The following is a 25491-nucleotide window of genomic DNA, read 5'->3' as shown; positions in this document are numbered from 1 at the left end:
AAGAACCACGTACTGTAGCTGCACAAAGGGTCCAGCACAGGCAAACCTGGAGAGACAGAAAGATCAGTGGGTGCTGGGGCTGGCAGGGAGAGGCCTGGGGAAAAACAGTGACTGCTAATGAGCACAGGGCTTCTTTCTGGAGTGATAAAAATGTAAAATTGATTGTGATGATGGTCACAAAAGTCTGACTATATTATACACCACTGAACTGAATTAAATGGGTGAATTGCATGGTATGTAAACTGTATCTTGCTTAATAAAGCTGTTAAAAGCAAAAAAAAAGTGAGTAAAATTAAAAATTTAGAAAAAATGAGTTTCAGGTTTTCAATTACTTAAGAGCATAGGATTTATAACTGAACCTTTATAACCTCTGGGAAAAGAATCTATATGGTTAACCCACGCAGAAAAAGTTCTGTTCGGTTTAGGAAAATCTATTGAAGATGACAATTTAGAGCAGTAGCCATATTTATGTAGGTGACTGGGGTAGGGTCTCTCTCTTCTTTCACTGGCAATGATATCATTTTTAAAATTAAATTTATTGTGGTGACATCGGTTACTAAGATTTTATAAGCTTCAAGCACACATTTCTGTGATACATGATCTGTACATTGCACGGTGTACCCATCTTACATCACCATATATTTCACTCCCTTTATTCACTCCCTTTTCTTTTTGCCCATTCCCCTCCCTCTGTTGTCTGTGTCTGAGTTTTTGTCTTATTTATTCATTTGTTGCTTTCAGTTTTATATCCTACATATGAGTGAAATCATAAGGTTTTTTACTTTTTCTATCTGACTTATCTCACTTAGGATGAGAAAGGAAAGGATATCTTAGTAAAACAAAGACTCTCAATAACAAAGTTGTTCATCCTTTAAATTTTTACTTTAAAAATATTTGTTTTTGCACAAAGAAAAATATAATATGCAGCCAAATGCTTACAGTAGTTAACTTTAAGATGCAGGGTTATTGCTAATTTTTCTTCATTTGGCATATTCCATTTTCTGTTTTCTCTGAGACTGTATGATTTTTTAAAAGTTTTAGTTATTTATTTTTAGACAGAGGGGAAGGGAGGGAGAAAGAGAGGGAGAGAAACATCAGTGTGAGGTGCCTCTCATGTGCCCCCTACTGGGGACCTGGCCCGAGTAACCTGGGCATGTGAAACTGGGAATGGAACTGGTGACCCTTTGGCTCCCAGGCCAGCACTCAGTCCACTGAGCCACACCAGCCAGGGAAAGACTGTACAATTTTTAATGAGGAAAGAAATTACCAAAAAAGCACATTTTTTTCTGACCAAAAAGTTATTTTTACTTATAGTATTATCAGAGTTCATTCTTTAAAATACCCTCTATAATAAAAATCTTTGAAATGTCTTTATTCTTGTCTATGTGCTTTCTATACAGTTATACAACGGTAAGAATAAAAATATCAAGTGTATTAAAAGCATGAATTATAAAGTAAATAGATGAACTTGAATTATCAATCTCAAAAAGACACAACCATAAAAACAGTAAAACAAACCTTTGTTTTGGTTCCTGTATGATCAATTTCCTCTTCTGGGGTGTGCTCAGCGTGACATTTTTGATGACCTTCTTCTTGGTCAACCTGCATTTTATCCTGAAAATAAAGTATGAAAAAGTATGTAATTGATAGTAATATTTGTATTGTATTTACATTTTAATAAACAGCATCTTAGAGTTCAAGCTTGTTTTGAACTGTGTGAACAGAGTAAAAGAGAAGCTCATTTTTCCAATGAGAATAACTACAAATAACAGGTAATTAAAATGAAAAGACCTATTTGGTGCTGTGAAAAAAAATCTTGTTTCATTTATCTGTGGCCAAAATACCCCTCTGCAAAATAAATGGAAAATTTTCAAATCAAATTCACAAAAGCAAACTTACAATTAAAAAAGCCCAATTAAATGTGACATGAAGACAGGAAATGAAGCTAAGAACGGACTCATAGGTAAAGAGCAGGCAGACAGATATTGTGGGGGGTGAAGGGTTGGAAGGATTAAGCAAAAAGGAAAAAGGACTCATGGACACGGACAATGTGGGGAGGGGCTTAAGTGGTGATGGAAAAATACAATAAAAATGTTTAAAAAAGAAATAAAACTGTGAAAGCACAAAAAATTAAAAAAGAAAAATGTTAATAATGTGGGGAAAAGATACGCATTTTATGTTTCACATAAATTCAACTATATCTTACAAATGTAGAAAAATACTCAAGGAAATACATCAAAATTGTCCAAGTATTTGTCTCTGAATTATTACAACATAAACAATGTTTTTAGTGTCTAAAAGAAAAAACTTGCGCCCTGGCTGGCGTAGCTCAGTGGATTGAGCGCAGGCTGGGAACCAAAGTGTCCCAGGTTCGATTCCCAGCCAGGGTGCATTCCTGGGTTGCAGGCCATAACCCCCAAGCAACCGCACATTGATGTTTCTCTCCCTCTCCCTCTCTCCCTCTCTCTCTCTCTCCCCCCGCCTCCCTTCCCGCTCTAAAAATAAATAAATAAAATCTTAAAAAAAAAAAAAGAAAGAAAAAACTTGCAACCAGATAAAACTGCCAAAATGGACTCTCCACTTGGCAAACAACCCTAAGTATTACATTGTTTTGGTTTTCTTAATCTTATCCTCAACCATCTTCCCAAAGAGAAGAAAGCTTGGAATTCAGGAATCAGCATAATTCAGCCCCTCTAATATATCTAGAGTTAAGCACATACAGAATATTCAGAGGGCTATCTTGAATAAATGCTTATTTGTGCCAAAGAGAAAAACAAGTTGGAAGTATTCTTTGTAGTTAAAAGGTCAATTACTTCTGATATTTCAGCTTCCCCCCCCTTCCAGCTCTCCAGTTTCTCCAGCTCTGTGACTGAGAAGAGGTGAAAAAAGTGACAATGGTGAGTTGTAGTAATGTAGAAAGATACAAATACATTATTAACTCTATTTCATGTAATACTAAGAAAAAGATGCTGCCAATTAAATGGCCAAAATGTTTTATCACTTAGCATTTTTACTTTATACTTATTCAAAGAGCTCTTCTATTGTGTGCATATTTATATACCTAAAGGAAAATTAACCAAATAAAATGGCTAAGGTAGTTCTAAAGCTTCACATTCAGAACCAATGTTTCTAAATCAGTTCAGTTGTTAATGCCTGTATTTTTCTATATAATAATGTCCTGTGTGCCATAAAGACCATTTGTTTTAAAAATTGCTCCAGTATGGATCCCTCATTTCATTTTCTTATGAACTACTGACAGCTACTCTACAAGTTTTATGATGGTGTTTTCTTCACCTTACCAGGAGTCAGTAGGTGCTTTCATACAACCACCAGAACTTGTATTCCTTCCTTGAATGGTCAGTCCTTACACAACTTGACTAAAATGCCAAGGGTTTGCAATTGCCTACTCCTGCCATTCGGAATAACAACTAAGTTCACACTGCACAGGTGATGAGAAGTGTCATTATTATTGCCATTAGCAACAGTAAATATATAGTCATCATTTGCAAGACTCGTCCAAATTTCAGGTACATTAAAAAGAAACAACGAATCAGAAATGCTATAGAAGCAAAAAATGGGTGCCACACTATTCTTGTTTTAGTGCCCAGGATTCACTAACTTTACAAAGAGAAAACTAAAGTCTCAGCAGAAAAAGTGAAGGAAATAAACGGTTATAAAAAACTCATTCTAGAAGATACACAGTATGCTCTCAATTTTAGTAAAAATTAATCTTAATGGATAAATTTACATGTCTGCCAAAAATTGTGAACTATAAGAAAATTAACTTTTTACCTATTATTCTTATGTTAATTTGTAAAAAACTGTATCTTCATAACACATTAGGGCATTTCCTTCTCAATTCAAGTAAGGAAGGACATAGCAGCAAATAACACATGGGAAGAATGAAAGAAAATGCCATGGTCCTTAAATGCAGTACTTCTCAAGAGTCGTGGTAGAAATCTGATCTAATCTGGAAGGTTTTGCAGTAATTATTAATGAAACAGACAAAAGACAACCTTAATAAGGATGAAATTGTCTTGAAATTTATTTTTTAAATCCATTATTTTTTTATATGACTGTTTTTTTCACTCTCTCTCTTTTTAAAGATTTTATTTATTTATTTTTAGAGAGGGGAAGGGAGGGAGAAAGAGAGAAAAAGAAACATCACTTGTGGCTGCCTCTCACGTGGCCCCAACTGGGGGCCATGGCCTGCAACCCAGGCATGTGCCCTGACTGGGAATCAAACCTGCGATGCTTTGGTTCACAGCCCGTGCTCAATCCACTGAGCTACGCCAGCCAGGTAAAATCCATTATATTTTTTACAGTTGACATACAGTATTATATTTTCAAGTGTATAACATAGTGATTAGACATTTATATAACTTACGAAGTGATTACCCTGATGAGTCTGGCACCCATTTAGCACCAAAAATCCATTCTTAATATGCACAAGTACATGAAAAATTCAGGGATAACCAATTAAGACTGGAGAAAAAAATCTCACAAAGAGTATACATTAAAAGATAAAAACTTTGTGTAATGGAATGTAATCATGCTCTCCTGAGATTCCTCCACCTAGAGTACACCAAAAGTAAATGCAGTGTTAGGGTCACAAACTCTCTCATAAAGAAACTGTCAAAAACATGTATTTTAACGTTACTGAATGTACAAAACAGTCTTCTGCTCAGCTGCCACAGACATCCCTTGAGCTCTGAAAAATTCTTTACTAGCATATATTTTTTTATTTAAAAATATGCATGTGTACATTTCAAGACTTACCACTCTGAATTGGTTTTATTGTAAACTGAAGAAGCTAGCCAGAGTACATGGTTTTAATGGAAATGCAGGAGGATTGAAGAAAGATGACTCCAAACACACAAATGCATGTGCTCCATACAACACTATGAAAGATGCAGGGCCTATGACGTCTGTTACAATGTGAGAGTACAGCATTTCAAATAGAAATAGTCTTCAGTGCTTTTATTTAAAAGTTTATACTGATTCCCAACACAGAACTTCAGAGCAAAATCTGAGTGGTTAATGTTTTCAACTATTAAAGTACTAGTAGTGATTAGAATACTGCATATTTTATTAGAGGAACTTGAAAGAGAATTTCTACATACCACATCATCTTTAGTTTCATCCTTCAAAGAAGTTTCTGTCTCCATAGGAACATCACTGTGATCCCCTTCTACATTTTGCTTCTCAATGACTGATGCACTAGCCACACTGAAGATTCCATGGATGTTAATGCGAACTTTAACCTTCACTTTGGAGCTGTCACCATCAGACTGTGGAAAAACATTCTGAATAGTGAAGCTCCCTTAAAGAAAAAAGAGCTTTGGTTAGTACACGGGCCTCAGACTAACTCATTCTAACTAATTTGTTAAATTCAATAATTTGACTATCATCTTTCCAATGCTGGCAAATAACTGTGATTATTACCACTTCCAGATTAATTATTGTGGGAGAGGCATTTTCCCCAGATCACCATTTTCATACCTTAATAAACTTGGTATTAATACTCAGAAAGGTTAAGCAACCTGCTCCAAATCAATCATCAATGCTAGGAAAAAGGAGAGCTGGGATTTTAACCAAGGACAATTTGACTCAGAGCAACGTAACTTTTAAGTATGTTTTATAATATTGTCTTATAACAAAATTCAATTTCTGGGCTTGAAAACCAAACATAAAATTACTCCTTTTTGCTACAAGCTTTGAAAAATCATAATCATCTTGGTGATTTCATAAAGCAATTTTAAACTTTTCTGAATTTTTCCTGTAGCAAAACTGCTGTTATCAACTCACTAATACCTACAGAGGTCATATGAATTTTTCGCTTCAAAAAATCTACTAATGTTTTATTTTTTAAAAATCTCAAATATATAATGATATCCATAGTGGAGAGAGAATACTAGGCAGAAAAACTTGAGTAGTAAACAATCTAGCTGATCTGTGTTGTGGGTTGAGTTGTGTCCCTCCCCCGCCCCTACCCCGTTTATACACTGAAGTCCTACTGTCCAGTACCTCAAAAGGTGATTTAAAGACAAGGTCTTTACAAAGGTCAATCCAGTTAAAATGAGATTATCAGTCTAGGCTCTAAACAAGTGACTGGTATGTTCATTTAGAGACAGATACACATACAGTGAGAATGGCATGCGAACATGAGATGGGCATTGATTACGTGTCAAGGAGAGAGGTCTAGAATGGACCCTTCCCTCACAGCTCTCAGAAGGAAGCAATCCTGCCAGCTCCCTGATTTCAGACTTCTCCCCTCCAAAATGTATGACAAATTTTATTGTTTAAGCCACTCAGTTTGTGTTACTTTGTTACAGAAACCCTAGCAAGCTAATACCTCCTTCAATAATTTGTATCTACTGATTTAAATAATGTACTTGAGCCTTGGCTGGTGTGGCTCAGTGGACTGAGTGCTGGCCTGCAAACCAAAAGGGTCACGGGTTCAATTCTCAGTCAGAGCACACGCCTGGGTTGTCGGCCTGGTCCTCAGTCAGGGATGTGTGAGAGGCAAATGATGGATGTTCCTCTCCCTTTCTCCCTCCCTGCTCTCTCTAAAAGTAGACTGATAAAATCTTTTAAAGAAGAAAAAAGGTATATTAAATTTAAAAGAAATAAATAATGTACTTGAAATATTTATCGTCCCCTTTCTAGTCTGCCAATAAAAGAAGCACCTAGAGAATCTTACAACTTAAAAATTATTCTTTCTCTTTTAAATGATAGAAAATCATGCTTGTTTTGTATCTACTAAAAAGATTACTCAACTACAGTCTCCCATTCTCACTTTCATATTAATTCAATGATACTCATTTTATTTGTTGACAATGAGGTTGAGTTTAAAATCAGAATATGTAATCCGTGTGGCAGCACAATTTCAACTTGCTGATTTAGAGTTTTTCCATAAAAAAGAATCCTTACCCAAACCTTTCAGGCCAATTACAGAGCATTTTATTTAAATACAGATGTCAAAATGAATTAAAAATACACAAACCTGCTGCTATATACCAGAAATGAACTCTGAGCACTAAAAAGTACATGTTTAGAAAAAGGTATGAATATCTTTCTTTTAAAATCCAGTGCTCGCTTAGCTTAAATATCAACTTATTTTTTCCTTGATTCAAATATTACCATGTTATTTATGAAAATAAAAATTTATGAAATTGTTTTCTTGCGTTCTCTTACCAATTCTTGGATCAGGATAAGGCACTTCATGTATATTAGTGTAGAATGCTTCTAGTTCAAATGGTTCCTTCTTGTGGAAAGTAATGACTTTTGAGAATGGGGCAGGATGGTTCTTACAGAATACTTCACATTCCCTAAAGTGGAGTGGGAAAACTCAGTTCAAAACAAAAAGAAAGTTGCTTATGAAAATAATTACAGACTCCATCTCATTATTAATTCATAAGCAGCAATTATAAAGACTTCTCTCCATGTACAAATGTACAGAAAAAGAAACCAACTGTACTATAAACCTGACAGATTTATGGCTCAATGTTTTTAGAATGTCTGTTATAGTAATCATTCTACAAAAAAGAAAATAATTATTGATACCGGAGAATAGGTATATCCTTAAGGCCTATACATATAAGGATTATTTTTTTGTTCACATCTGAGGACCAAATCCTACCCACTGGTTTCCAAAATACACATCATATCTAACCCTTTTTATTCTAACTTATTTAAAAAGGAACTTTATTTGGAAATAATTTCAAACTCACAGAAGGGTGCAAAAAGAAACAGAGGACAGATAACACCTGTATGTATCTTTGACCAGATCTGCTACGGTTAACAGTGCATCCCATTTGTTCCATCATCCGAGTGCACATGTATCTCAGTGTATACTGTCTGTGTGTATACTGTTTTCCTGAAAGAACTGAAGGTGCTAGATACATTTATGGTCTTTTACCCCTAAATACTTCAATGTGTATTTCCTAACAGAGATATTCTCCAATATAACCACAGTGCAACTTGTCACCTCTATAAATTTACACTGATACTTTAATCTATAATCTAAATTTCAATTTTTTCAGTTGATATAATAATGTCATTTGTACAATTTTCTTCTTTCCAGTACAAATCTTAAAACCTACAAAGTGATTCCTAATCCTTGAATAATGTAACAGGTTTATAACTCTTGTTTACAGTGTTCCAGAAACTTACTCTTTAATACATAGCATCATCCTATTAATTATGCAAGATTTGAAAATTTCATATTCATGGACCTTTTCTTCTCTGCCCAAGTATTCAAGAATCTACCACCATTACTTTCTACTTTCTTATTGTAGTCACTACAATATATTTAATTTTCAATCTAACTCTCCTATGTTTTCTTGTAATTTTTTTTTCTGGATCACTTATACCTTTAACTGAAATTAGCTTTAAAAAAGTATTTCTTGCCTCAATATTGACATAAAAGGCATGCCATTTAAATGTTCTGTAAAACATTCAGATCAGATTGATAATCCATGTTTTTGAAATTTGTGCAAACACTTCTATTTCTTGGGGGTGTGGATGTATGAGTATATAGTATATTATACAGAACAAACTAAATGAAGGTTTAATTTATTGTATAAGCCATCTTTCTGAAAAATAGTAAAATAAAATATAGTATTTAAAAGAAGTTATTTTTATAGAGAAGCAAGCTATTTAAATCCTGGGTAGTTCATGGAAAAGAAAATATAAATTCAATGAAAGTATGAAAGGATTATAGTCTACAATAGTTAGAAATACAAATATAATGCCATAGTACTATAGTTTTACTATTAGGATGTTAAATTTAAAAGTATAGGAGAAAATAAGCTAAAATGGTTAATCTAAGGCACTGTTAATAGGAATATAAACCGACATATCAGTTCAGTGAATAATCTGGCAGTATTAGTTAAGATAAGGTCACACTCTGGCTCAATTTCACTCCTACATAGTTATCTCGTAGATATACCAAATATAACTAAACAAGGATGTTTCTAAAAGCACTGCTCAAAACAGGAAGAATGTGACTTTAAAATGTATTGGTTAAATTAATTGTGGCACATAAGTTGTTGAAAAAAGTTATTGTCTGTTGGTGAGGAAAGGTAATATAGAACATATTTTAAAAAGCAAGTTGCACTGGAGATACATAGATGATCAATGTATGCATTAAAAAGCGCATGCTTTTGTTCTTTGATATTAAAAAATACTGGATAGATATACTTAGCTGATAATAATGGTTAACTCTGTAAATGGGCTAAGGAGAAGATGGGGTATGGCAAATGCAGTTTTTTTAATTTTTATATTTCTATGCTGTGATTTTTATTAGAAAATGAGAATGTTCTACTTTTATAAACTATACCATTATGATTTACAGATCATATATCATTTCTATATTTTTTCTTAGATTTCATGTAATGTGTTTGAGAACTTTACAAAATGTAAATTCCTTTAATTCACGAAGGTAGATTCAGTTGGTTATTTATGACAAGCTCTAACCAAAGCTTTAAAAAGTAACTCACCCAGTTCCATCTTCAAAAGAGGTCTTCCACCTTAGTGTGATTGAATAGGGTACAATGTCCGTTATGGAAAACTCACGCACTTTAAATGCTGGTGAGAGAATCGCACACTGCAAATAAGATGTACACCATAATTAAATCAACACACACAAAATATGCCCTAGGTTACCCTTGATTAAATTGCTTCACAAAGTCCCTATAATAAAATTGTTACACTTTAAAAATTACCGTTAAAAGATAACTAGTTAAAATTTAAAAGTGTCAGAGTACTCTTTCTATGACCTTACAAAAATTAATATATTTTAAAATATCAAAAAAAAGAGTTTTAAAGGGGAATAATTTCACAGAAATAAAAATGTTCTTTCAGTAGAGTTATAGAGACATATTGTCTTATGATAGTTTAAAAATATACAAAGGAAAGACATAAGACTTACTTTTCAAGAATAATTTCAATTTACTTTTAGCCTTTTTATAAATGGTTAGAACAGATAATATTCAAACTCCTTAGGCCTATCACCATGTTTCCAGTAAAATATATATTAAAAAGAGACTAATAACCATACCTGTAATGCACATCCTCTTGCAACAGCTTCATCAGCATTTAACGTGGTGCTTATGTCTTTAAGGAAGAATTTAGTAATTTGTTCCTTCACTGCAGGAATTCGCGTTGCTCCCCCTACAATTTCTATACTACTTATGTCTTCACGTTGTAAGTCTGGAAAACAAAATGTTTTTAACTGAGAAAAATAAGATAATATTTTAAGACAATGTGAGAAGTTGAACTTGCAAAGTACTTTTTTACAAAGTGGATCTTTTCATTTGCTCAAAATAAGAATAAAAGGTGAGATTTAATAAATACCAATTATCTATGTGCTGGGCACTGCACTTGGTCCCGGTGGCAGAGTGGCAATAAGGACAAGCACCTCATGGGCTTTAAGTGACTCTCCAGAGCCCTTCAATGTTCTAACTTCCACCTCAAAAATCCCTACAGAAAGTAATATTTTTAAAGGACAAAATACACTTCTTTCCTTGGAAATAGTTTTCAATTTAAAAATTTTTTTCTACAGAAGCTACTTTTCATTAGTTAACAAAAACTTGAACAAAAAGCAATCATGTCCCCATTTCTACTTCATTTTCATTCTTAGAATCTTCTAAACACCTCCGATTTTACTAGCATTAGTTTTATGATGTAAACAATAAAATAAGCCAGTAGTTCTTAAAACCCTAGATTTCCAGTGCCGTACTTTTAAGAATAAAGAGTTATAATCCCCTCTTCTGAAATGAGAGACAAATCTTAAAACAACACATTAAGTTTTATAGTTTTTACCATTTCCTGCACCAGCAATTTTCAACATTTTTCATTTTGTGGCACGTACAAATTAATTACTAAACTATACAGAAAGCTATTGTTATGTTGGCCATTGTCATTTTTTTCTTTGACAATCTCAGAGAAAAGAGGTGCCTTTGACAAAATAGTATTGCAAGTGTTGAAAACTCTCGAGCACAATGACTGAAAATCGCTGCCCCAGGTCCACAGCCCAGTGCCTGTGGTGGGGGAAGGTGGGGAGGAGTAAGTGGGGGTGAGCGGAGACTTGACCTCGGATGGTGAACACCCCATACAGTGTACAGGTGATGTGTTGTGGAATCGTGCACCTGACACCTGTATAGTTTTGTTAAACACTGTCACCCCAATAAATTCAATAAAATAGTGCAAGAAAGAAAATCGCGGTCCTATATGACTCATGTGAATAATGCCGTGCTACAGTTTTGATGGTTGGTCTAATGATCTCCACTTACTAGCTTGTTCCATTACTGCTTTCAATGGTGGTTCCACTCTGGCAAAGAGGGGAGCACATAACTGCTCAAATTGGGCCCTGTGGGAAAATGAAATGAAATTCATCATTTTGAGATCTAAAAATTGAGCCCATCTTCTCAAATAACAGAATCTAACATCATAAAACGAGCAAACACTTTTCCAACTGAAAACATACACGGTACCTGTTCATTTTACTAGAAACATCAAGGTCATTCATGAAACACTCAATGTTCAGCGGAAGATCTGATGCATTCGCACTCATCAGCTTCTTTAGTTTTTCACATTCCTGATATAAACGCAACAAGGCCCGAGAGTTCTCTTTCACATATATCTTATATTTGGTCTTGAACTCATCACAGAAGTAGTCTACTAAAGCCTCATCAAAGTTCCTGCCACCCAAATATGGATCAAAGGTAGTAGCCAAGACCTGTTTAATTGAAAGCCAGAAATGAATTTTCAGAAAAATAGATGCTTTCAAACAAACAAACAAACCTCTTAAAAACAAAATTAAAGCCAACTTGTCAAAAATCACACAAGTGCCAATTTTGAAATCACTTATATTTATTATAATTTATATTAGCCAACATATTTACTCACTCTGAATTAAGCTGCTTTAGGTTACAGATCAACATATAATTTAAGAATAATTCCAGTTCTGAAATAATTGAGTTATAACTTAAAACTTTACCTCTACACATCCTCTGATTCTACAATAGCACTGAAGGCCAAAAAACAAGTTTAACAGAACCAAGAAATAGTCCTAAGCATGTAACCAAAAACAAGGCAGCCAAAAACTTGATCCAAGGATTAAATCTAAAATACTATAGTATAACTCGTCAATTTATAGACCAGGGATTAGGCCTTCAATTATTTAAAAAAAACTAACCTATTTTTATAAAAATACAGAACAAACGAAATAATACATGAGAGGCCAAAAAGAGAAGAGCCAAGTGTGAGGAAAAGAGACAAGGATTAGATATGGTAAGCTTGTTGAGCAATAAACCCTAGCTAGCAACTGGGTGGAACAGGAATAGAGAAGTCACAAACTTTAACACTCGAGCTCCAGAAATCATAGGACCAAGACATCTAATCTCGCTCTCCAGGGAAGAGGCCAGAAATGACTACTTACAAAAGTGACTACTAAAAAAATCCCACTGTTTGTGTGTTTTGTCTGCTTTTTTCCACAAGGATGGGTGGTGGAATGGTGGTAAACATGATGGTTGTACGTGAGTATAATCTGATTGGAAGGTCTTCCCACAGACTTCTCACAAGGTCTAGTATTATACAAAATGAAATGCAAAACTATGCTTGTATGCAGTTAGTGTGCATCCTTTTGGAGAGAGGACCATAGCTTCTATCAAATGTTCCAACGTTTCTATGATCTACAAATTATGGATCACTCTAAAGCAAAGGTCCCCAACTCCCAGGCGGTGGACAGGTACCACTTAGGAACCAGCAGCAAAGCTCACCTGAGCTCCGCCTCCTGTCTCCTCCCTTCCCCCCATCCACAGCACGGAAGTGAAGCTCACCTGAAGCTCACTTTTAATTTTCCTTAAGTTAAAATGCAAGACTAACTACCAAGGATTAAACCAATTTACCGAAATCTACCCCACATTCATGGGAGTCATCTCCACTTACTTTTCTGATTACAAGAATGTTATATTAATATAAACTGTAAGACAAAAGGCTCTAAAAGGTGTTGGATCACCCAAAACAACTCATCATCTACGTAAATTCTACACATGTGCACAACGGAGAGAGAGAATGTGTACCTCTTGATAAGACAATCAATGTAAAAACGAATATAAAATCAAATACAAACTACAAGAAGATAAGCACATAGAAGTAAATGATGTCACACTGTAGAACATTTTCATCAGGACTCCCAGATGCAAAGGTTTCTAAAAACAACAGAATCATTTTCTAAAATGTTTCCTAAGTATATTTAAAGATGAATATATAAATTAACACTCCATGATAGCTGATGTAACACCAACAATATAAATAGCTAACACATATTATAGTATCTACTATGAGACATTCTAAGCATTTTATATATGTTAACTCATTTTGTCCTAAAAAGTTCTGAGATCGTTTCTTATATTAGCCCCAGATGAGAAACTTAAGGTTTAGGGAGGTTAAGTAGTTGTTCAAGGTCACAGTTTTTATGTAGCAAAGCCAGGATTTAAACCCAGGCATTAAAGTCTTCTATATAGTCTTATATGCTCTGAACCATAAAAGTAAAATACTGAAAATCATTTATTTACTCACTTTAAGTTTTCCTTTGTTAAAAGCACAAACTGAGACTTGGTAGGCAGAATGTCCCATATCAATAAATGCTACATTTCTTGGTTTCTCATCTAATGCGGGAAGATCCTGTTTATAAATTCCATATGCTAGCGCAACTATGTAAGAACAAAAAAAATAGGTTAATTCCAGCATAGCCATCATGTGGAAAACAGATAAATCACATTAATGCTGAACACTTTAATACTCAGTAGAGTACATGTACAGCTCACATATCATAAAAATGTACACTTAAAGTTTACATTATCCTATTTACCAATATCATTCCAATACATTTAGTTAAAAAGAAAAAATAATACAGAGTAGAACACAATTAATTTCAAAGTAACCTAACTTTTCATAACTTCCTTCATGTTTTTAATTTAACTTTTTCATTACCTATCTGTAACTCTACATTAGTGATCCTTACAGCCAATGTAAGAAACGTATAACTTCTGCAAAGTGTGGTACTCCAAAATGACAAGCTTACAAGAATGAGTACATAATAGTTAAAAATGAATGCTTTGCATTAGTTATAAAAATACTGTAAGAGTATTTTTCTAACAGTGATTTCAAACTGCAAAGTGCTCACCTGCAGTAGTTTCATTCATTAATCTTAAGCAATTTAAACCTGCAACCTGGGCTGCGGCCATGACGGATCGTCTCTCAGCATCCGTGAAAAAGCTTGGAATCTGGTATTTAAGAATGATTACTGTATTAATTTGATATAGTTTGCTCACACGTTTCATCAGCCAAAAAATGAAAAATCACACTAAAACTTGTGTACAGTTTAAGGCAAAGAATGGTGTTTTAATTAAATAAATGAGAAAACACACTCTTTTTTTTTTAAGTTTATCATTTCTATACCATGAAATGTTAACCTATAAAATGTTGACATAAAGTAAAAACACAAATTTAAAGCAATTAATAATATGGAGTAAGGACTCCCGACCTAGATGGAGGTGTAGGCACATATGCTTTGCTTCCTAGCCCAACCCAAAGGAGGACAACCACCAATTTAAAAACAAAAAACAACCAGAACAGCCAGAAAATCAAACTGTATGGAATTCTGACAACCAAGGAGTTAAAGAAGAAACATTCACTTAGATTGGTAGGAGGGGCAGAGACGGGCAGCCGAGTGGAGAGGACACGGCAAGGCAAGGGACGTGGTGGGTGAGGAGGCAGCTGGTGGGCCCGTTGTCACATATTTGTGTGTGGATAAACCAGAAGGAACACACCACACAACCCAGGGCTCCAGCATGGGGAAATAAAGCCTCAAAACCTCTGGCTATAAAAACCTGTGGGGGTTGTGGCAGTGAGAGAAACTCCCAGCCTCACAGGAGAGTCCTTTGGAGGGATCCACAGTGTCCTAGAAGGTACACAAGCCCATCCACCAGGGAATCAGCACCAGAGGGCCTAATTTGCATTTGGGTATCAGGGGAAGTAACTGAAAGCTGGCTGAGAGCTGAGCAAGTGGCATTGTTTCCTCTCGGACCCCTCCCCCACATACAGTGCCACAGCTGGGTGGTCTTACCCTGGAAAATATCTAAGGCTCTGCCACTTACTAAGTAACAAGCACACCGAGACAAAAAAAATATGGCCTAAATGGAAGAACAGATCAAAGCTCCAGAAAAAATACAACTAAGCAATGAAAAGATAGCCAATCTATCAGATGCAGAGTTCAAAACACTGGTAATCAGGATGTTCACAGAAATGATTGAATATGGTCATAAAATAGAGGAAAAAGTGAAGGCTATGCAAAGTGAAATAAAGAAAAATATACAGGGAACCAACAGTGAAGGGAAAGAAACTGGGACTCAAATCAATGATGTGGAACAAAAGGAAGAAATAAACATTTAACTAGAACAGAATGAAGAAACAAGAATTCAAAAAAATGAGGAGAGGCTTAGGAACCTCCAGGACAACTTTAAAAGTTCCAACATCTGAATCATAGGGATGCCAGAAGGACAAGAGGAAGAGCAAGAAATTGAAAACTTATTTGAAAAAATAATGAAGGAGAACTTCTCCATTCTGGCAAAGGAACTAGACACGCAAGTCCAGGACACTCAGAGAGTCCCAAAGAAGTTGCATCCAAGAAGAAACACACAAAGACACATCATAATTAAATCATCCAAGATTAAAAATAAAGAGAGAATCTTAAAAGCAGCAAGAAAAAAGGAGATAGTTACCTACAAAGGATTTCCTACCTATCAGTTGATTTCTCAAAAGAACCTTACAGACAAGAAGGGTCTGGAAAGAAGTATTCGAAGTCACCAAAGGCAAGGACCTACATCCGAGATTACTCTATCCAGCAAAGCTATCATTTAGAATGGAAGGGCAGATAAAGTGCTTCCCAGATAAGGTCAAGTTAAAGGAGTTGATCGTTACCAACTTCTTATTACGTGAAATGTTAAAGGGACATTAACATCTATTTCTATCTAAGAAATAGAGGATCAGAAACTATGAACAGTAAAATGACAATAAACTCACAACTATCAACAACTGAACCTGAAAGACAGAAACAAAAACTCAAAAAACTAGAACAGGAACAGAATCACAGAAATGGAGGTCACCTGGGGAGTTAACAGCAGGGCGGGTGTAGGGCAGAACGAGGGAAATGTTACAGGGAACATAAAGCATAACTGATAAACACAAAATAGACGGGGGGGGTTAAGAACAGTACGGGAAATGGAGAAGCCAAAGAACTTGTATGCACGACCCATGGACATGAACTAAGGTGGGGGAATGCTGGAGGGAAGGGGGATACAGGGCAGAGGAGGATAAAGGAGAGGAAAAAAAGGGACAACTGTAATAGCATAATCAATAATATACTTTAAAAAGATAGAATAATAATCCAGGATTTCCAAAATCCAGGATTTTTATGCTGGTCTGACCTATGAAAAAATATATTTATGTTCATCTTTAATAATGAAAAAGTAAAAACCAAAGGATATGTTAAAATAAGATTAAATATATTATGGTATACCTATTTAATGGAATCCTATGTAGCTTTTAGAAAGAATCAAGTAGAAATTAACTGTCATGGAATAGTATCTCTAATACTTTTGGAAAAAAGGCATGCATAACACAAATTTTTTGGTGTGTATATATATGCTACCAGAAGAATATAATGCCAAAATGTTGTACTTCAAAAGGAGAGGGGAATTAGATTTCAGGGGACTTATGATGAGCATGGTTCTTTTAAGATCACCAAAACACATTCAATATATTTCTATTAAAAATAAAATTCAGGTTTAAACTTACAATTAATATTTACATACACTTGGTTCTATTAAACTAAGAAGCACTATGATCTGGTCTACGAACAGCTTTCTACAAAGCTAATTAAGTATATTTATGTACAAAATGACTTAAGGCTCTTCCAATTTTAAGTTCTGAATAAGTACACTCCAAATTTCATTGCTTTTTGAAACTAGAAATTTAACAGATGTTAAAAACCAGAGAGAACTTGAATTTTGATAAGCTTGTTTATCCTGATTTTGGTACTATCCTTCTGACAAATACTAAATTATATGTATGGTTTGTTTAATACTCATGGAGCACTTACGTATCAGTACTTTCTTATAGCCACTAGGAATATAGTAATGCATAAAACAGAGAAAATACTTCCCCTTGTATAGCTCACAATGTGTCTATTGCACTAACTACAAAGTTAATAATGGCCAAGAAATTTATAATGCTCTTTGCTAGCACTAATTTCTGACATGAAAGTAAACCAAAAAAAAACTAAATAAATTGGAATAGATTTGAATTTAAAAAGGATTTTAAAATTTACCATTCTGACATACAGTTTCAAGTGGCAGTGCAATGGCAGATTTATGAGCTCATCTGGGAAAGAACCATCAGGGTTGACTTCTGTTTTGACCACTGTGTAAATTTTGGACGAGTTATTGAACTTCTCTGTGTCTCAGGCTTTTAATCTATGAAACTGGGGTTAATAATATCCTACACCTCTTAGTGAAGTTCTGAGAATCAAATGGGTCAATATACAGTAATGCCTACAATAGTACCTGGCCAATGGTAAACCATTATGTACTATTACTATATGGCTAGAAAACAAACTACTAAGCTTTAATATTTCTAATTCAAAAAGTTCCAAATATCTATGAAAGAAATCTAACTACTAAATTCACTGAAGAGTTCATAATCTGATTCTATTTTTCTAGGGACATAAGGCTCTTGCACTCACACAGTCAAGTCTAATAATATTAGAAATATATTTACATTTAGGTAACAACACATAACTTAAAAGCTAATTATCAATATATAATGGGATCTCAGGAGATAAGATAAAATAATTGTTTTGTCAAGATTCCTTAAAGAAATATCTTTTCTTTCTGAAAATACTGCATGATTTATCGTGTATATGTAGAATCTACAGAAGTTGAATTCATAGGAGCAGAGAGTAGAACGGTGGTTCCCCGGGGCAGGGAGGTGAGGAAATGGCAAGATATTAGCCCATGGTACCAAGTTTCAGTTATATGAATGAATAAGTTCTAGGAATCTAAGGTACAGCATGGAGTTTATAGTTAATAATATTGTATCCTGAAAATTTTGTAAGAAAATAGGTATCAGGTGTTCTCATCACAAATAAATAAGTAAATAAATAAAGGGTAAGTATATGAGGCGATGGATATATTAATTACCTTGACTACACTAATCATTTCACTATGTATATGTAGATCAAAGCATCACATTGTGTACTGTATGTACAATTTTTATTTTTAAAAAGCATAAGGGAATTTTGGGTGGTGATGAATATTTATTACATTGATAGTAATGATGGTTTCACAGGTGTATGCATGTCAAAACTTCTGAAAATACTGTATATGTTAAATATATGTTAAAAGAAAGGTCTTTTCCAACTGATATGCAATGAACACAATCTCAAAGTCCCAGATGGGACTTTTCGACTTTGCCATAAAATGCTAATAGCCCTTAGAGCTGGGCAGTTCCATGCTCCCTGGAAAGATGCTTAGGGGTAAGTAGAGGTTACAGCAGTCACTAACTGCATACATTTTTTAAAGATTCTCTGATGATCACATCAGCTTTTGGTGGTTATCCTGAATTTTATCAAATAAAGTAATTTCTTTTCAATGAAAAGTAAAAATTGATTTAGGTTATTTTTTTCTATTTTTCTCACATTGTTTTTATTGTTGTTCAAGTACAGTTGTCTCCATTTTCCTTCCACCCTTCCCCCTAATTTAGGTCATCTTTATTGGATAAGGGCAGAATGAATAAAGAGGAAGGAAGAAAGATATTTTAATGTAACATTAATATAATTAGGCCTCCCTGATCCACGGTTTTGCTTTCCACAGTTTCAGTTACCTATAGTCAACTGAGGTCTGAAAAATAGTAAATAAAAAAATCCCAGTAATAAACAATTCATAAGTTTTAAATTGTACACTGTTCTGAGTAGGTGATGCAGTCTAGCATCATCCCGCTCTGTCCTGCCTCGGGGGAAATTGTCACTTTGTCTTGAGCACCTGCACTGTACGTACGACCGGCCTGTGGACCACTGGGGAAGCCGCCTCGGTTATCAGATCTACTGTTGTGGTCGGTATCACAGTGCCTGTGCTCAAGTCACCCTTATTTTACTTAATAATGGCCCCAAAGTGCAAGAGCAGTAATGCTGGCAATTTGAACATGCCAAAGAGAAGCTGTGAAGTGCATCCTTTAAGACTTAACGGTATGAGCATGTAGTAAAAAACATAGTGCAGATATGGGGTTTGGTACTATCATGGTTTTAGGCATCCACCAGGGGACTTGGAACTCAACACACGTAGATAAGAAAGGACTACTGTGCACTGAAAACTATGATCCGAGAGTATTCGTTACTGAAGTAAAACTCACTGAAATCACACAGTCAGCCACTGGTTTCTTCAAAGCATTTTCTGAAGTCTCTTTAAGCTTGGCCAACAGCATTCCAGTAACTTGCTCAATAGCAAAAGGTCTCTCTTCTTCCAGGTACCGCACCTAAAACCAAACATTGAGATTTTTAAAAAAGATTTTATCTATTTATTTTTAGAGAAGGGGGAAGGGAGGGCAAAAGAGAGGGAGAGAAACACTGATGTGTGAGATCAGCAAGTGCCCTGTCTGGGAATCAAACCAGTGGCCTTTCCGTTTGCAGGCCAGTGCTCAGCCCACCCAGCCACACCAGCCAGGGCCAAAAGCTACGACTTTTCTTGAGTCATTTATTCATCCAACAAATATTCTGTAAAAATCTACTCTATACACGATGATGGATAAACAACAGTGAGAAAGGCAAAGTCCTTGCTCAAGGAAGTTACAGCCCCAAAGGACTGTTTTAGTACTGAAACCTCTGAGTTCTGGAGTCTCCGTGTCTAACATAGTATCACAAGCAAATTATTTTCAAAAGCGTCTTTGCCTGCTCTAGACCTCCACCGCCCTGAAAAGCTATTTTTTATCATTCAGTTCCCTAGATAACAACAAAGAAAAAAGATCAAATAATCTTTCTTTTGAAAATTATAACTCTTCCTGGGTTTAAAATGAAAGTTTTAGTCATATGATTTTGAGAAAGGAAGTAAGAGCATTAAGGGGAAAAAAAAGAAAATTTCCATTTAAAAATATGCATTACTCCTAACTTTCTGGAGATAATTATGTATTAAACATTACAGATGTACAGATTAAATTTGCAAGTTATTTTTAACCAGATAACTATTTCATCTTATACACAGGTTTACGACTAGGTTGCATTTAAGCACGTAAAATAAAAGTTTACGGTGCTTCTTGGCCAAGGAATAGTGGAACCTGTGCTTACTCAAGTAATCAAACCCTTTTATAATGACAACCACAAAATTTATAAGCAATACAAAGTAACCTTAGAACCCATATAATGACTACATTTTATTTGCTGACAAAAAGGCAATGTCTTTTTACCTACGTAACTCCAGTGGAGTGAATAAATTTTTTTTCTACAACACTAAAATCTGAAAGTGCTTTAAAGAACTTCTGTCGCAAGCAGCACAATATGTTTATAGATGTGTATAAATATGTGTATAAAATCATGTAAAATTTACTTTGAAACAGACCTAAAATTGATATCCATTTAATCAATTTAAAAGCAAGTTCAACACTAAGTATTACATAAAATCAATAAATGTGTGAGGATATCAATATCAGGGAAGAAAATCAAATACTATGGCATTGGTCTGATTATAGGAGGCATAATAATACTGTATTTTTTTTTAATTTATTTTATTTTATTTATTTATTTTTAGAGAGGGAAGGGAGGGAGATAGAGAGAGAGAGAGAAACATCAATGTGCGGTTGCTGGGGGTTATGGCCTGCAACCCAGGAATGTACCCTGGCTGGGAATCGAACCTGGGACACTTTGGTTCCCAGCCCGCGCTCAATCCACTGAGCTACGCCAGCCAGGGCTTGTATTTTTTTATAAGAATGTAAACTTGGATGAAATAAACATGAAAGTATACCCAAACAAGTATCAAAAAATGGATAAAATGATTAGATACCAAATTCTAAAGATCTGCAATCTTCAAAAGATGAGGAAACTGTTCAACACAGGACTGATTGATATTTTCAAAGCCTCTTACATGCAATCACTATGACTGCATAAAAATTGTATCACTCAAAAATTAGGTTTGGCCTTCTCAAAAAAATCTTACTCTGTTTTTCTCAAACTACTTTACAAAGCACAAGTTTTAATTTTCCTTTTAAAGAAAAAAAGCAAAAGAATTTAAATTGTTGTAAATAAAACTGCTTCATGTGGTCAATAACCAGAAATATTTGGATATTATTCTTTATCTCAATTGTTGCTATTATAAGCCACCTAACTTCCTGGTCAGCAACCCTTGACTCACAAATGTCACCTAAAATATTGGCTTCACATTTTGTCTTTGTCTTTAACTTCTTGTGGTGTCTTCTTTATTTTACTTATTCTAAACTTTTATTAAATATTTTATTATTATTCTATTACAGTTGACCCAATTTTCCCCGTTTCCCCTCCTCTGCCCGGCCCACCCCACCCCACCCCACTCCCTGCTCCCACAGTCAGTCCCCACGCTGTTGTCCATGTTCATGGCTCATTCATACACGTTCCTTGCCCGGTCCCTTCCCCTTCCTTCCATCTTATCCCTCTCTCCCCCTTAATAGCCTCAGGTCTTACTATATAATTCATCATTCATTTTGTACTTAGAACCTTCTTAAAAATGAAAATATGTGCACAGTCTTGAAACATGTATGTTAAGTTTAAAATTAGTTATTAAAGTAGCTTTGAGATGTAATTTATAGAGCATAACATTCATACTTACAGTGTATACAGTACAGTGGTTCTTAGAATATTCACAAAGGTATACACTGATCACCACTAACTGTAGTTACCCTATCACCCTAAAAAAAGTTCTGTACCTATTTCCAGTTACTACCCATTCCTCCTTCCTCTTCACCAACCACTTTCCATGTCTATTGATTTGCTTGATTATGGACATCCATATAAATGAAATCATACAGTATGTGGTCTTTTGTATGTGACTTTTTTCCCTTAGCAGTACATATCAAGTACTCCATATGAAGTACATACATATCAGTACTTCACTCCTTTCTATGACCAAATAACAGTCCACTGTATAGGTTTACCACAGTTTGTTCACCTACTCATCAGCTGATGGACACTTGAGTTGTTTCTACTTTTTGGCTATTATTAGCATAACACTACTATGCACTTTTGTGTGCACATATGGTTCAAATCTCTTGTGTATGTATTTGAGAGTGGAACTGCTGGGTCATGTGGTAACTATGTGCTTTGAGATGTTCTGTCAAATTTTGAAAAATCAACAGAAACCTGTTTTTCTTAACAAATATATAACTATCTCAGGATGTAGAATTAAAATCCAGAATTCACCCAGAATTCATCTCTTACATGTAGAATCTACATATAAGATTCAAAATTCAAAATTTCAGAAAATTTCTAGAATCCAGAATTGAAAAAATCCAGAATTCATCTCTTACTTGGAAGAGTTTGCTTTAATACTTCTAATACGTTATAAGATGCTTCTAAATGAGCAAACACTCATTATGGCAATCAACATACTTTTGGGGCCAATTTTCTAAATCACATGTGCCACTTCTGCCTTCATCAATTACAACTAGTTCACCCCTAAATGTTCACACAGTAATAATAATAATTTTTCATATCTGAACTACTTCCACAAGAAAGAAAGTTAAATTACCAGTAGGCAATGCTGTCATATTCGGTTTGTAATTTAAATACATGTTTGCACCTGGGGAACATCAGCTTACCTTAACTCCCGCACTCCCATTAGGCATCTTCTGCAGCTCATAGGGAAGCCTGATTCTTTCAGTTTGCACAATAGGGTCATCAAATGATCGTCCATGAAGCTTTTTGAAGCCATGAATTGTATTTCTTACATTTGTGACTATCTGTTGGCAGTAAACACTTTATCAATTACTTAATGAATGCAAAATATACACTACACCAATACTTGAGAACCAAATTCCACATCCAAGCTCAGACTTACACACAAGCATTCATTTTCTGGTTTCCAACAAATAGTAAAATTATACAATGAGATTATACAATAGTAAATGTATACATCTTAACTATTACCGCCCACAAATTCTCCTTTCTAGGAATATTAGATTCAAATTTAATGCTTTCAATAAAAGAAAGAAAATAAATAATAAAACTTAAAATTTTTCAAATAAAAACCTATCTACAACTTGTGCCTTTGGTTTTCCTTGACACTTTTGCTCTATTACAGAAATTTTCAATCAGTGTGGGGCAAGAATTTTTAAAATATGCAATACCTGAATACTTAGGGGCACTGACCTCTTTTCCCTCAGATTGTCAAATTAAAAAAATGACAACAGCCAATCCACCAACAACTGCCTGGTGTAAATGCTCTGTTTTGAACTGTAAATATATAGGTCATATAATAAGAGTTGCATCTTACTGGTCATATCATATACTAAGGTTGTGTCTGACTGGTTAATTCTTGGTACCAGAAATTCTTATATACAAGTACAGGCTCCTGATTTTCTAAAAAGTTACTTTGGAGGAAAAAGGGTAGGTTATTACTATTATTACTTTTTTGTAAGTCAATCAAAATTACACCTATTTTTGTCAGTTTGGCAAAACATATATTTTTGTGGTATGCTGCAGAATTTTAGTAGTTTATGAGTACCATGAGAAGAAAAAGATGAAAATTGCTGCTCTAGTAAATTAGTATCTTTGATTTCTCTTCTTTCTTTCTACTTTCATTTTTGTGTTTTTATTTAAATTACCTTTATTATTCTGTTTTTCTTTTTTTCTGACTACCTGATTCTTTGTGAAATTTCTCATATACTACTGTGTTGCTTCCATTGCTAAGAATTTTTCCTAGGCTAGTAAATTAAAACTCCCTCCATGTAGCTTATATTTTGGCAAAGTAATTTTTTCTGTAAATAGAACATGTAGTTATAACTACAGAATATTATTGAGATCCATTTGTTGCCCTTAGTGACCTTTAAAAGCCAAACAGACCTCATCTTCAATTGTGAGATGAAACCTGCAAGAACACTGAATTACCATGTCGGTCTTCAGCTCTTCAGCAGAAATAACTTTATAGTTTGCTTTTCTTCGGAGACTCTAATATCTTATGATATGCTTAGAAGATTGGCAAGAATATGAGATGTAAACTTTAGTGAAGGGCTCATTGGGCACCAACTCAACATTTGTTTATGTGTTTATTTGTTTATGAAAGTAGAAAAAGATATAAGTATATTCATATATAGACAAATTATAAGACAACCTTGATAAAAAACTGTAAGCAAAATTCCTGGATAAATGAGTCGATTACTTCTACAAAGTCATGAAGAAAAAAAAAGCCCCATTAAACAAAGTTACCTTGTAATGAAGAAAAGAAAACCCAGATATATATTAAAATGTAATTGTTAAGGGCTTTTGGTTCAGGCAATAAACAAAGTCCAAGGAAAATGTACATACAGCCCGGAACATTAAGAGTAAATGCGCTACCATAAACATTTCAGAAGCCTAGAAATGTGAATAGTTAAACAGATTCCATGTAAAGTACTGATAGCCACTAATTACTCTGGAAATTAGTTCCTCCTTTTTTTCCCCACCTTTTACCACGACATTGCTCACTTGTCATTGAAGTGCACATTTTAGATAGAAAGAGAGCATACCGGGAAAAACTGATGCCATAGAATAGCATATCCTAAGTTCACAACTGAAGATTTTTAATAAATAACATTTGAAAAATATTTTACAAACCAAAGCAAAATATATCTAAAATACAAAGATTTTAGGATTGGTCATATTTTCTGCACTCTCTTTTTTCATTCTTAGTTACATAAAATTGGAGCTTAGTTACCAAGAGTCAGTTAATTTTTCCTGTAAATCAAAACATCCACATTAACAATTTACCTGGCTCTTAGCTGCATTTCCAATGGCTCGAGTTCTTGATCCCAAAGATATACAGGCCCTAAACAGGGGGAAAACAGAGTTTGTTCCCATGGTGTTTTTTATCAATGTATTATTATTCTGCTTCACCTTATACAAAAATAAATTTAAAAGATTAATGTAATCATGTACTATATTTAAAAAAGGTTACCTAAAATCAGATTTTTACATATTTTTAAACTTTCATAAGCAATGGAATAGTGGTTAGAATAAATGTTATAATTTTTAAAACCTTGCTAATAGGGAGCAGCACTATGTTGGTCCCCAAAATGTTTTTCAATTCTATTGGTCTATGACCTACTAATAAAATTAATTATATTCAGTAAGGACAGGCTGCTAGGATTTAAATGATAGCTCTGCCATGTAACAGCTAAATAACCCTGTGGAAATAACTTAGCCATTATTTC

The 25491-nt window shown here is 34.4% G+C and overlaps 1 protein-coding gene across 1 annotated transcript in view; it reads right to left on the bottom strand.

Annotated features, from left to right (window-relative positions):
• HSPA4L (heat shock protein family A (Hsp70) member 4 like) overlaps positions 1–25491 on the bottom strand; it is a 57151-nt gene that overhangs the window by 20928 nt on the left and 10732 nt on the right. Inside the window, exons 2-13 of the mRNA XM_028519355.2 lie at positions 25049–25106; positions 22903–23043; positions 19477–19599; positions 14195–14294; positions 13588–13721; positions 11499–11743; positions 11298–11374; positions 10064–10215; positions 9504–9610; positions 7198–7331; positions 5124–5323; positions 1519–1614 (exon numbers count right to left, since the gene is read on the bottom strand). Coding sequence (XP_028375156.1) covers positions 1519–1614; positions 5124–5323; positions 7198–7331; positions 9504–9610; positions 10064–10215; positions 11298–11374; positions 11499–11743; positions 13588–13721; positions 14195–14294; positions 19477–19599; positions 22903–23043; positions 25049–25106 — 1567 coding nt within the window. The remainder of the gene's footprint in view (positions 1–1518; positions 1615–5123; positions 5324–7197; positions 7332–9503; positions 9611–10063; positions 10216–11297; positions 11375–11498; positions 11744–13587; positions 13722–14194; positions 14295–19476; positions 19600–22902; positions 23044–25048; positions 25107–25491) is intronic.

The sequence above is a fragment of the Phyllostomus discolor genome, chromosome 8 (assembly GCF_004126475.2).
Source record: "Phyllostomus discolor isolate MPI-MPIP mPhyDis1 chromosome 8, mPhyDis1.pri.v3, whole genome shotgun sequence".
Lineage (NCBI taxonomy): Eukaryota > Metazoa > Chordata > Mammalia > Chiroptera > Phyllostomidae > Phyllostomus > Phyllostomus discolor.
Note: the sequence above shows the minus strand (reverse complement) of the source record. Positions and strands in the feature narration are given on the sequence as shown.